The sequence below is a fragment of the Ambystoma mexicanum genome, chromosome 1q (assembly GCF_040938575.1).
Source record: "Ambystoma mexicanum isolate Mex_15411 chromosome 1q, UKY_AmexF1_1, whole genome shotgun sequence".
Classification (NCBI taxonomy): Eukaryota; Metazoa; Chordata; class Amphibia; order Caudata; family Ambystomatidae; genus Ambystoma; species Ambystoma mexicanum.
Window position 1 is genome coordinate 1,209,999,056 of NC_090922.1, and position 14,031 is coordinate 1,210,013,086.

The following is a 14,031-nucleotide window of genomic DNA, read 5'->3' on the forward strand; positions in this document are numbered from 1 at the left end:
AATGTCACCCAAAAATAGATCAGGCCTTTTCTGGTTATTTTCTTGGAGGGAGGCACCAATGAGTTTTCATGAGAACCATGGATCCCAGTGAAATCATCTTACTCCTTAGTGGGAGGAAACCGTGCCCCCGCACCTCTGTGTGGCAGGTATCCCACAGCCAACATTATGCAGCAGAGACATTTCCAAGTAGCATTAATGCCACCCATGCAAAGTGGGATTACGGTTGGCCTTTTTACCTAGTGGGAACCTTAACCTTCTGCCTCAACAGATATCAATTGTTTCAAAAGAGCCTCAACCCCCAGACTGAAGCATTTAGATGTTTCACCATGGTCACTTTTCTTCTTAGTCCAGCTTTCTTTTCTTCATTTGTTTTGTTGATTTTCTGCCATGCAACTCAAACATTGTCAGTACACGAGAATATCACGCTATTTCCACCATAGTACTGGTTTACCCAACTTGTGATGTAATGTATGTTATGTGGCATTTATATGGTGCCTACTGCCAGTGGTATGGCCTTGAAGCGGTGCGAGGATGAATGCTCTTTAGAAGACTAGTCCGAGGATTGAAAAGTGATGAAACATGTTGTAAAATGCATGTGTGCATTTATAGCCATAAAGAAGGTAGGTACGGAGTGGCTAGATCCCTAACAGCAGCCCATAATTATCAGGTGAGGAGACGGGTGCTATGATAAATTGTTGTCAAACAGTCAGAGGGTACATAAGAGTGAGGCTATGTGAAAAGGCTGGACCGAATTGTGCATGCTCTAATCAATCGATAGACAAAAACTTTTGGATCTACAATATGGTGCCTTGTTTCAATCGCTTTGTCTGCTCGGAACTTTCATGGCAAACAATTTCGTTTTTCTTCAATAGACACCAGTGTTTCCCAAGTTTTTCACAGAGATATTTCCTTGGTTTCTTTTTCATCTCATACATGTACCTCATGCACTTTGGATGAGGTGGTAAATGTATGTACTTCTGTAATTCCCCACTCAACCTCACTACCATGACATTGGTCTGGCATCTTAAAGCCACCAACTGCAATAAATATGTATAACAAAAAAAAACATTACATTCAGTGAAAACTATTTGCATTTTTGTTGCAGTTTATCAGGGTGGATTATTGTTTTTAGCAGCTTCATGATCCTATCAGTCCATATAATAACTTTAGTATGACTCCCTCATAGCTTAATATTTCAAATGCATATTCAACAGAGAACATTCCATGATTTTCTCAACTATCCATCATCCTCCATTAATTGGCTGCCTTCACTGTTTCCCACACTGCTTTATTTTCTCTTTTAAAATCTAAAAACTCCTTCCATGTTGTTTGAATCATTCAGTTTTCCCTCTTTTATGTTACTTTTTCCTACTAATGGCTCCCTTTGTATTTATTTTGATATTTTCACCTTGAAACATGGACAATATTTTACATTCCAGTATGCTGCTATGGGTGGGTCACGTAATCAGTGGAGATGTGTTAAGACGCACTGGATTGAGCACAGAAGAGTGCCGATACTGTGATAGGGAACGACAGCTTAAAGTCCCTCTGAGATTTAGAGTCCCGCAGGGCGCCTGTTTACCGCCAGTTCTGTAGAATGTCTTTACTACACTGCTATTTCAGATGCTAGAGGAAAAAAAGATCTGCTTAATTTGGGAAACAGATCATGCCCAATGCCCCATTCCTGTGACAGGAAATTACGAGGAAGATGCCAAAGTGGTTAAAGAGATTTATGACCTTATACACATCCAATCCTGAATGAGTGGGTTTGCTCTGAACAATGACAACACTGAATTGATGATCATAGGCTCCAGGGATGGTAGAGGAAGACGGTAGCCCGTGGAGACTATAGAAAGGATCCAAGGACTCTCGCAATCACGTTTCCAGCTGTCCTGGACGAGAGCCAGGCGGCCCCCTACCGGCGAGCTGTGTTCCTCGACCATGACATCACTGCTTTTTGGCATCTGAGGCGGCAGCAGAGGAGGGGGAGCGGAAAAACCAGCGCATAGTGTCTTTGCCCAAAGACTCAAGGACCATGTCCTCTTGGGCACTGGAGGAGGCTTGCGAGGAGGAAGACATCTAAGACTATGGCTTAGAATAGTGAGAGGCCGCAGCCACCACTGAAGAGTGCTGCTGAGGATGGGAGGGCAGGGGGATCGGCTCCCCATAACCTGCTGTCCAACTTCTTGTTCATCTGGGCGTTGACCCTGGGCTTCTCCCAGACCCTTCTCGCCACCTGCCAGAACGGATCTTGGTGCGCTTGCCCAAAATCTCTGCTAGCACTCACGACTCTGGGGGGGGGCTCCTCAGGCAAGGGGACTCCCAAAACACTGCAAGGTCCTGTAGGCGGTCATGAAAGGCCTTAACAGATACCACCAGTTCATCGTCCTGGTCGTCGCCGTCATCGTCCCCAGAACCCCTCTTTTTCAGACTGAGGCTGGGCCTTGGGACACAGTATGTGCCCATCTGCCCCTAGGGAAGGGGCAAAAGAAAAACAAAAAAAGCTTTTTTTGGTGGGGTTGACGGTCAACCCACATGGGTGACAGCTGCCCAAGGCCAGGGATATCGCCCCCCACAGTCCTGGAGCTTTGGCTGGCCTGCGTTACAGTTTCTCCCTCCGGGAAAGGACAGGGACCCATATCCCCAAGCACAGCAGCAGTTCCAGGAAGCTCCGGCAGGGTTCCCCCCCGTTCCCAGATGGAGAAGCTATAACGCTAGCCAGCCAGAGCTCCAGAATGGTGGGGGTGATGGCCCTGGCATTGGGTGTCTGTTTGCCATGTGGGTTGACTGTCCCCAAGCCCAACAGCGGTTCCAGGAAACCCCGGCAGGTCCCTGGCAGCATTGGCAGGGTCCCCATCCTTTCCAGGAGGGGAATTCTGTAATGCAGCCCTGCCAGAGCTCCAGGATGGTCGGGTTATGTCCCTGGCCTTGGGCAGCTGTCCCTCATGTGGGTTGACTATCCACAAGCCCAGCGGCAGTCCCAGGTAGCCCCAGCAGGGTCCCCATCCATTCCCGGAAGGATATTCTGTAAAGCTGCCCAGACCGAGCTCCATGCTGGGCTTGGGGATGGTCGACCCACATGGGAGACGGGTGCCCAAGGTCTGGGACATCACCCCGACGGTTCCATGTGTTAATATCCGCGCATATATATTTGACTATACAAAAATGGTGCCTTATTTGTGTGGCGATATTAACCCATTGAACATGCGGGGACACCCCCTGCAACCCCCATATTATTTTAAAGGGCTCGGGGGACACCGCCAGAAGCCCCGCTCCCATTTACTCCAAAAATTATCCCCACTAATATCGCCTATGGCTGTTCCCAACGACCATATATATGGCGATATTATTGGTGGGGATAACATTACCTGATACCACCCCGACCATCCTGGAGCTCTTGCTGGGTTGCATTACAGAATTTCCCTCCTGAAAGGGATGGGGACCCCTGCCGGGCCTTTCTGGAACCACGGCTGGGCTTAGGGACGTTCAACCCACATGGTAGACAGCCAACCAGGGACATGGCCCTCCAGCATCCTGGAGCTTTGGCTGGGTTGCGTTAGAGTTGTACACTCCGGGTAGAGATGGGGACCCTGCCCGGGCTCCCTGGGACTGCCGTTGGACTTGTGGATGGTCGACGCTTTCTTTTCTGCACAGGTACGTGCACCCACACGTGAGGTACAGTTTTTGTTGGGACACCTGTGGCGATGTGGGAAGGTAGGACATGTGTTGTTGCCGGTGTGTTCGGTGGTTTCATGGTGGGAAATGTCTGAAAATTGTGTTTTTCCCCCCCTAAATGTGGGATTTTATCAGGCCTTGTGGGCAATAAATTGTAGAGCGATATGCGCAAGTCAGACCTCTGTGGATTCCCATGGGTGTCTCTTTTTCAGAAATGCTTGGGGTTCCCTATTTTCCTTGGTGGCTGCGACACTCCAGGCCCAAATCTCTAGGTTGCCCACAAGAGAAAAATCCTGCAAAATGTGCTCTCCCAAAACCCTTTGGGATACCAGTGGTTTAGCCTTTTCCCTTTGCACCCAGGTAGGTGCACCCACATATGTGAGGTACCGTTTTCGTCGGGACACCTGTGGGAACGCGGGAAGGTAGGTCATGCGTTGTTGGCGTGTTGCAGTGGTCTCCTGGTGGCAAATGTCTAAATATTGTGTTTTTTTCCCTACATTTTTGTCTTTGCCGTCTTGTGGGTAATACATTCTAGGGCGATTCGCGCAAGTCAGAACTCGGCGGATTCCCATGGGTGTCTTCTTTTCAGAAATGAATGGGGTTCCCCGTTTTCCTTGGTGGCTGCGACACCCCAGGCCCAAATCTGTGGGTTATCCACAAAGCCAAATCCAGTCTTCCCCAGGGCATTTTGATATACCAGTGGTTTTGCCTTCTCCCTTTGCGCCCAGGTAAGTGCACCTACACGTGCTGTACAGTTTCATCGGGGCACCTGTGGGAAGGTAGGACATTTGTTGGTTTCTCTTTGGTTTTGATAAAGTTTTCATAGATTTGCTACTGCACTTTGTTACACAACCCTTTCATTTCCCAAATGTAACCTACATTCAGTCGCTGCTTTAGGCACTGTATGCTTTTGTAAACTGCACAAGTCAATATCCTTCCAAAGGTCTGCCTGTGCTCTTTAAAAAAATGTATGCTTGCCATTCCCACCACATTTGTTTTCCTTATTTACACATGCTAGGTTTGTCTGTTTAGGCCATCAGCATACACATCCTGTGTACCATGGCTCTTGTTTTGGCTTGTGGTAATTCTTGTTTTGTGAAACATTATGAAAAAATGTGTTATTTCCTTACTAGAAGAGTCATGGGAACGTAGCAGTGCATTACTTTTCTCAATATTCACAGAAGCCGTTACCTTACAGGTCCATACATGTCCAGCACATACCTTTTTTTCTGTCATTTTTCACATTTTTCCCCAAATTATGGGAATTTTACCTATATAGTTGTTGCGTGACAGGCGCAAATGACCCCTTCCTAATCTTGGAATTTTGTCTACTTTTCAGAAATGTATGCCTTTGTTTTCCCATTCAGCTTCCCTACCCTCCTCTTCCATTCCGTCCACGCATGTCCTATAGGAAAAAATATAAAAATGTGCTGACCTCTCACAAAACTGATGGTCAAAAATATGTTTTGTTTTTGTTCCACTCAACCAGATCTGGAAAGCCTGGAAAATGGCGAATTCAGAACAGGGAGCCATTTGTTCCTAGCTTTTACAAGGAAAAAATCCCTGGCTTCTTAGTACATCATTGTATTGCTATTTTCTGAAAAAACACAAAATGTGCTCTTTTGTTATTTTCTCTCACCCCATACTGCAAACAAGGATTCTCAAATAGGAAATGTGGCCCAGATATCACATGTGACAAAAAAAAAAACAAGGGTTTGAATGGCGAAATACCGAAATCACCAAAAAAGGGCTCGGCACATGGAGGGAAAAGCCTCAGCAATTCCCAGTGATCCTCTTGGGGGATTATTTGAGACAGAACAAGACAACACCAGACAGAACAAGACAACACCAGGCAGAAATGACTCCCTTTCTCCTGGTTTCTTCAGTCTTTCTTGACGAACCAGTGATGCCAGATGGAATGACTCCCTTCCGCTTGTTACCACAGTTCACATGTTCTTGTGTCAGGAAAATGCTTCCCTTCCCCAGAGAGTCCTCAGCCCCAATGTAGAAATTCACAGCACCAGGGGGAATGTCTGCCTTCTCCAGGCTTTTCTCAAGCACTTGGTTGTGAGCCTCTGCAGGGGTTCAGGTAGTCAGACCTGGTACACTTCCCTGTAAGGTACTGACACGAAGAAGATGCACAGCTGAGGAAAAACTCCTCATGGACCGACCCGGTCTCTTTCAATCTGTTCAACTTCTACTATACCTGGTTCACTATCCTGCCAGATATAGTACTTTGCCAAAACTTTCTTATATTTTAGTTCTGGGTCCCAGACCCTCTTGAAATGGTTTGTGTTCCCTATGTGGACCAGGGCAGCGATGCCTCCCGTGGCTCTGCAGCACTTGAATGGAGGGTGGCTGCGCATCTCTGCTCGATCACGTGTTTCGGCGGGTTCTCACGCCTGGGCTTTCTTCTTCTGTTCTCCATCTGCCGTGCACCGGCAGACCGAAGAGTGAGGCTATAGTTCCTTCAAGTGCAGCCCAGTCTGCCGTTTCAGCTTCTCTATTTGCAATATGGATGCTTTGCTTGCAGTGCCTCCTGGGAGGGCCCTACAACCATGTCAGTCCCTCTTCCTTCTTTAAGCCACTGGGCATTCGAAAGCGCGAACGTTCATCTCAGTATGTTGCAATGGGCATTCACTGGATCAACCCTACTCTACCTCGTCACAGTAATGTGGTTTTCACTGATCTTACATACATAGAAGATAGCCGATTAGAGGCAGGTAAGGAAGAAGGTGGGACAGAGGTGTGTGGGTGTAGGGAATACTGCATCTGCCCATGTCGTCCTCCCTGTATCAGAGAGGGGGAATCCCTCCCCATGAGATCCTCCCGCTGAGCATCACCCCTAGGGGGACTATCGGGTAACGGCCTCACCTCCCTGGTCTCATGAAAAGGGTCTCCACCTCGAGGAGAAGGGACAACATCACAGTATTCGTCACAGTAGGTCTTTGTTTGATATGCATTTATAAAAAGACAAGGAGATGTGGGTAACGCGGGACAAATTGCTAAGACACTCAAGCAAAATAAGTAACCATCATATGGGAGCCCAAATGATGGGATAGGCCAGGTCAAGGACTGCTGACCCTGGAGAAACGGGTATTTTTGTAAATAGCGGCTAACTTCATCTGGCCAGTTGAAGATGCGGCCCACCAACGAGCATCACCCCATAGGGGCTAACAGGTACTGACATAATCCAATTTTGGCTTTAAGACGAGCCTGTTCCAACATGCTCCATAATTTATGACGAGGCCGTTTACTGATTCCAACATATTGTATTAGAGCAGTGCAGCGGATGGGATACACGTGTTTAGGCAGCAAGTTGGCAATTACATAGATTTATGACTCATAGATGTCTCTTGTGCCCTGAGACTATGTACTCCCTGCGATTGTTTTGCTAGACACTTTTTCTCTTTTTCAGCCGTCGGCTATCTAGCTGGTGAAAGCAAGATTGAATTCTTCTCTTCTATGAAGTGAATTTCACTCCATGAAGACATCATAATACCCCATCACTTAGGAGTCCACTCTTTCCTGTGTTGGCACCCAGGAGGAGTTGGGATTTTCTCCATTTCCAAAAGGTTTGGATTTCCACGTGGTATGGATGATTAGTTGGGTTTGTTGTCCTGTTCTTTGTATGTATACGCCACTGGGATTGTAGTGAGGTTCCTTACTAATTTAGGCCCTCCTCTCCAGACTACCGGGTGGGTCGGATTTACTTAACTTAAGACCCATGCTGGGTCTAGTGGGGTGGAACACTTTTCTACATCCGAATCTTCTTATAGATTCTGCAGTATGACTCTATGGAGGTATTTATTGCATCAATTGGATTCTCGAGGAGAACCATACTGTAACGTTTTATGTGGAGCATTTGTGGGGCTGCTAGGCTAGGTCAAGGATTTTTTAAAATGTGGTTTTTAATCTTGGTATATTTTTGTTCTTTCCCCTGTTCCCTTCTTTCTATTTTCTGATATATTTTAGTGAAGAACTGGATAAATAAGGAACGCAAGGACCATACATATAAGAAGAATCTGGTCATGGAAGGACACAAGGACTAACTTTAAGACGCCTTTTCGTTGAGCATATAAATCCATTGCTGTTCCTTTATTTCACAACCATTTCCATCCTGTCCTGAGGAAGACGACTGCTAAGCCATCCCTCTCTCTTTTTTCCAAAAGGAGACGGATGCCTTAGACAATTTCTGAGGTCGTTGAAACTACCCAATCGTGACACCAGTGTGACACATGAGAATGGTGGAAGTCGCACTAGGTGCCGGTGGTTGACCGTTTAGGTTGAAATGGTGACAAGCGTTGCAGGTGTCACCCCTTACATATTTTGCACTGCAAGCTTGTCCATCAAGTTGTATAAATAATTTTTATTACTTTAGATTATGATACTGTCATAATTTTGCAATTTTTGCATTTCCCAAATTTCTCTTATTTTCTATTCTTAATTGTTGGAATAGTTGCAGCTAGATTCAGAATTAATTTTTGGACTGTGAATGCTTTTCGAGATTGGGGTCAGTATTAGGACTGCCCCTTTTCAATTTGCTCTGATCCTCCGCGGTAGATTGGTCTTCCCTTTCCTTTCCCCCTGGGGGGCTATTGCACATTGCACTTTGTATTCATCCTGCATTGCAGGGAGCTTAGGAGGTTGTCATGCATTTTATCTGTATATATTCTATATTGATTGTTTTTATTCTGTTTTATGATGGATTCAGTAGCATATGTTACGTGATTTGATATGTAAACAAAGATTAATTGATTTTATTATCCTTGACCTGGCCTATCCCCTCATTTGGGCTCCCATACAATGGTTACTTATTTTGCTCGAGTGTCTTAGCAATTTGTCCCGCGTTACCCACATCTCCTTGTCTATTTGCTCTAGTTACTCCCCAGGGTTTACGCGGTAGGGGATGCCTATCCTTGTTCAAATGATATGCATTTATAGCCTCTCCCCCACAAACCACATTAAAATAACTATAGCAGATTATGTTGCAAGCCCTGACTTACCGACACGCTGAGCAGAAGAAAGCATGTCAATTATTTTTTCAAACTTCATATCAATAACACATGAGAATATAATAAATGCTCACCAGCAAAGGAGTTGTGGATTTGGCAAGACATGCTCCAATCTGTTGTAATTGGTTATACGAAAGGTAAGAACAGCCGGAGATGGGCTATTGGCAAAGTGCCTAGTGATACCAGCAGGAAAAGAGAGTACCATTTCTCCAGTGATCTTCACAATGCATCTTAATATAAAATGAAAAACAGTTTAAACTGATGTCCTCTATTGACCACCTTGTAACTCAAAATATGAACTCATCAACATTATATGAAAATATTCTCATTAGTAGGTTTGCATAGGCAAATATACATGTACACAAGTCATAACAAGAAAATAGGATTGTACAGATTATATAGAAGAAAAACAATGTATTTGCTCATTTCATCTGTTCACTGAAATCCACAGTCTTACGGTATTTTTATATTGACTTATTTGCTTCTTGTTTGATGATCCTCGAGGGTGCATAGTTACATTATACAGTGACATTAAAGTCACCGAGTGTCCTTGTCTATTTAGTTATCTTGGTCTCCCCCAACAGCTTTTACACTGCTTTTACACTGCCACATTTGCAGAAGAACAAGTTACTTACCAACTTAAACGTTCTTTCGACTGGATGTTCCTCCCACATATTCCTCATCTTTGATAAATCTACTTCCAGTTTGCTGGCCTCGGAACATTATTTCTACAGTAGAGGGCGCTGCGCGTCGACGTCCCTCGAGCTGGTGTCCTTCGAAGGCCTCCGTATTGACGCCAACGTCACCATAGGTATAAATAGTCTCACGCAGCGTCCATTGCTCAGTTCCGTTTTGAGGTGCTGTGTTTGCCTAGTATGAGGTGGTTGGAACCCTTGAAGGAGCGTAGGCTGCAACTACAAGGGAAGTTTTACTGTGGGGAAGGATGGGAGGGGCGATAAGGAATACGTGGGAGGAACATCCAGTCGAAAGAACGTTCCAGTTGGTAAGTAACCTGTTCTTCGAATAGATTGTGTCCTCCCACGTATTCCTTATCTTTGATAGACTCCCAAAGCAGTAATGTGTAATAGGAGGCAGGAGTAAAACGTAATGATTTCTTAAAGATGCACAGAGTGCAAAACAGCTTTCCCAAATTTAGTCTACTGGCTAGTGGAGGAATCTAGATTGTAGAATTTGGTGAAAGTATGTGCAGACGACCATGTGGCAGCCGCACATATGTCTTTAATTGGAACTCCTCTTTGGGGAGCTGACAAGGCTGCGATACCCCTGGTTGAATGAGACCTGAGGTGTTGAGGATCTTTTCCTGCCAATTTATAGCACTGTGATAGTCAGTATTATCCATCTTGAGATGGTCTGTTTCGTGATAGGTAAACCTAGTTTATGTCCTGCATACCCCAGAAACAACTGATTTGCTTGTCTAATCCTAGCAAGTCTGTTAATGTAAAAACTCAAGGCACGCCTTGGATCCAGCCTGTGCAATCTCTCTTCCTCTTTGCCTGCGTGAGGAGGAGGGTAAAATGAAGGCAAGGTTATTTTTTGTGTGATATGGAATTCTGAGACAACCTTTGGGAGGAAATTTGGCCTCAATTGAAGAACTACTTTATCTTTGTGAAAGACTGTATGTGGAGGTTTGCAAGATAAAGCTTGTAATTCACTCACTCTTCTGGCAGAAGTTAAAGCTACTAGGGAGACTGTTTTCAGAGTGAGAAACCTTAATGGACAGGAATGAAGAGGTTCAAATGGGGTACCCATTCAAAATCCTAAGACTAGATTTAAATCCCACAGGGGAACTTGAAAAGGAGTTGGGGAGGGGGGGGGGAACATTAGTCAACCCTTTCAGAAACTGAATGACTAGGGGCAACTTGAAATATGAAGGTTCCTTAGCCGGGCTTTTAAAGATTGATAGCGTGGCGAGGTAACCCTTTATTGTGCCAACTTGAAGGCCTGAATTTGCCAAATATAGTAGGAAAGATAACACCATCGGTGTACTACATGAAAAAAGGGTCAATACCCTTATCTCTACACCAGCTGCAGAATTTGTTCCAACAGCAGCGGTATAAAGATTTAGTTGCTGGCCTTCTGGCAGAAAGCAACACCTCCATTACGTTATCCAGAAGGTCCCAATCATTGTATCTCAACCTTTCAGAAACCAAGCGTGAAGGTTGAAAGTCCCGATATCCGGATGGAGAACCTGACCCTCCTCATTTTTCCCCTGTACTGATGGCAGGAAAGCTTTCAGAGCTAGCCTGATCGCTCTCAGATCTAATAGGGTGATGTGTAATCTGAACTCTGACGGAGACCATCGACCGCTGATAGTTCAGTCGTTGGCATTGGCTCCCCACCCAGTGCGTGAGGCGTCCGTGACTACGGTTATCTCTCGGCCATGGTTGCCAAAACGGTTCTCCTTTCAAGATGTTCACCTGACAGGCCCACCACTGAAGGTCCCATGCTACTCTGTTCGGGATTTGTAGGAGATATGACATTCTTCCTGAGAATTGCGACCACTGGGTCCTTAACGCCCACTGGAGAGATCTCATTCTCAGGCGAGCCTCTGGTACCAGAAAAATGCAGGATGCCATGAGGCCGAGCAACCACAAAAAGTCGAAGGCTGGTAGACGCTGGGCATTTTGAAATCTGGTCACCATCTGAAGAATATCTTAAGCCCTCATCTCTGGTGGCGAGGCTTTTCCCCAGGGATGTGTCCAGTACTGCTCCAATGAACTGGAGTTTCTGTGATGGTATCATTGTGACTTCTTTAAATTGAGGGAGAAGCCCAGCTTGTGGAAGAAGTGGCAAACATAATCTAGATTAATCTGAGCTTGTTCCGGGGACACTGCTCTGATCAACCAGTCGTCCAGGTAGGGGTAGACACGAATCTCTACCCTCCTTAGACTTGCTGCCACGACCGCCATTAACTTGGTGAAGACCCTCGGGCGGAGGTTAGCCCAAATGGCAGAACCCAAAATTGATAGTGAGAACTGCCAATGATGAACCTCAGGTACTTCCTGTGCTTGTAATGGATTGGCACATGAAAGTTAGCATCCTGAAGGTCCAGAGATACCAACCAATCCAGAAACTGGAGGGCCTGAAGGATTTGAGAAAGGGTTACCATCTTGAACTTGTCCATCCCAAGGAATTTGTTCAATTCTCGCAAGTCCAAGATGGGTCTCAATCCTCCGTCCTTGTTTGGTATTAGGAAATAGGAGGGTGGGGGGGTTGACCAACCCTTGTTACTCTCCGCTACAGGTACTGGTTCTATGGCACCTTTCTCTAGCAGGTCTGAGATCTCCTGCATAAGAAGCGGGTCTGGAAACTTGAAAGAGTTGTTCCCCGGTGGATGACTGGGGAGTATGTAGGAAAGGCGGGCAGTAACCTTGGGCAATTGTCGCCAATGGCCAAGAATCTGACGTAATAGCCTGCCATTCTGTCAGATGTTGAGTTAAGCTGCCTCCTACTGGTGTTTTGTGTGGAGACACCTCAGAAGGGTTTAGGAGCGGCTGACGCAGATGCTGAGAGTAAAGCAGCTCCTGCTGATGTGGACTTGGTACCTTTGACCCGTCCACCACGGGTGAATCGTCTGACCCCTTTGAGCTGGCTGCCCTCTGCCTTTTCCGAATGCGGAGTAAAAACGAAAGGGTTTCCCCCTCCAGGACGTACCTGTGGGGCGATTTGGAGTTTGACGAATTGCAGCCCCAAGGGATTTGAATGCTGCTTTTGAGGTTTGCAATTTCTCCAAACTGTCATCAGCTTTCTTGCCAAATAGTGAGGTTCCGTCAAAGAGCATATTCAAATCTGGTTTTGCTCCTGATGTACAAGCCAGACTTATGCAACCACGCAAATCTGCGGATTGTGGTATTCGCCGCCATGGCTCTGCTGATGCTGTCAGCAGAGTCGAGCCCTGTTTGGAGGGACTCACACATCGCATCCTTCCCATCCTTGATGATATTCAAGAATGTGTCTTGTTCCTCCCCTTCTGGGAGACGGTCAGGCGCCAATGAAGCGCACTCCCAAAGAGTGTGGCTGAATATCGCTAGTGTGCAAGTGGCGTTAACAGACTTAAATGCCATGCTGCATGCCGAAAAGATCTTTTTAGACACGGCATCAAATGTTTTGTCATCTCTATCTTGTGGTATAGTGGGGTATGCGGATTTACTACTGGACGACGTTGCAGCCTGCACTTCTAAACTCTCTGGGGTTGGATGCTTAGTTACATATACAGAGTCTGAGGCCGACACTCTGTACTTCGCAGAGAGCTTTCTATTTACTGCAGGGATCACCTCTGGTGTTTCCCAATTTGTAGCTATTTTCCTCTGCAATGCTGCATGAAAAGGGACTATAGGGTCTCCTTGAGGCCCTTTATCTAAGATGTCCGTTAGGGCATCTTGTTGGAAAGAGGGTGCAGGTGTCGACCATCCCATAAACTCCATAATTCTTGCCATAAGTGATCTGTAAGACATGTCTGCATGCTCTCCAGGTTCTGGTCTGGCAAAGTCAGCCTCTGGAGAGGTATCTATGCCAGTGGCATCTTGTAAAGATTCCTGAAGATCTCTTAATCTAACTTCCTCAGATATAGTTCCTCTGGAATACTTGATGTCGTCGAGAGAATTGGAATACTACTGGTTGTCGTTGATATGATAGACACCCATTTCGACGTCTTTGAAGGATCCTCCGACTCACCGAGTACCGATGGTGAGGTCGGGACATGAGGCTTCGAAGGCCTCTTTCATCAGGGTCGACGACGGCGTCGATGACAGTCTTATGAGTCGAAGTCACCTTTGACGGTGGCTTCGATAACGCAGTTTTATGCAAAAGGTCCTTGTCCTTACTCGAGGGTTCATGAAGCTCTTAAGGGTTTTTATTTGTCGAGGTAGATGACTCACAGCGTTTTTCTTTTTCGGGTCTTTCACCCGGGATATCACCTCTAGGCATCTCCAAGGGGTACAAGGCCGTGTTCTCCAAGACCATTAGCATTATTTTGCGAAATTCCTCCAATTTAGCTGGAGAACTGTTTTTAGTGGGGCAGGTGACCCTTTCTGGAGAATTAGAAGATGGAAAAGGAAGGTGATCTATGACGCCTCTTCTTAGTATGTCATGATCTAGATGAGTGGTGAAAACCACTTCGAGATCTCGAGCGGGAATGTTTTCACCGATGGCGAGGAGACGAATGTCTCGACCGAGGACAATTTCGAAGGGTAGAGGATTTAACGGTCTTAACTTTTTCCAGCTTCCCCCTACGCTCCCTCAAGGCTTTCGCCATCATGGACATACACTCCTCACATACCGAACACTGGTGCTCTGAGCCCAGGCACCACAGGCAGATCCT

At 46.1% G+C, this 14,031-nt stretch overlaps 1 protein-coding gene across 11 annotated transcripts in view; it reads right to left on the reverse strand.

Annotated features, from left to right (window-relative positions):
* SGIP1 (SH3GL interacting endocytic adaptor 1) overlaps window positions 1-14,031 on the reverse strand; it is a 1,655,639-nt gene that overhangs the window by 184,296 nt on the left and 1,457,312 nt on the right. For all 11 annotated transcript variants that reach the window (XM_069641969.1, XM_069641968.1, XM_069641966.1 and 8 more), the window contains one exon: window positions 8,765-8,920. In XM_069641969.1, coding sequence (XP_069498070.1) covers window positions 8,765-8,920 — 156 coding nt within the window. The remainder of the gene's footprint in view (window positions 1-8,764; window positions 8,921-14,031) is intronic.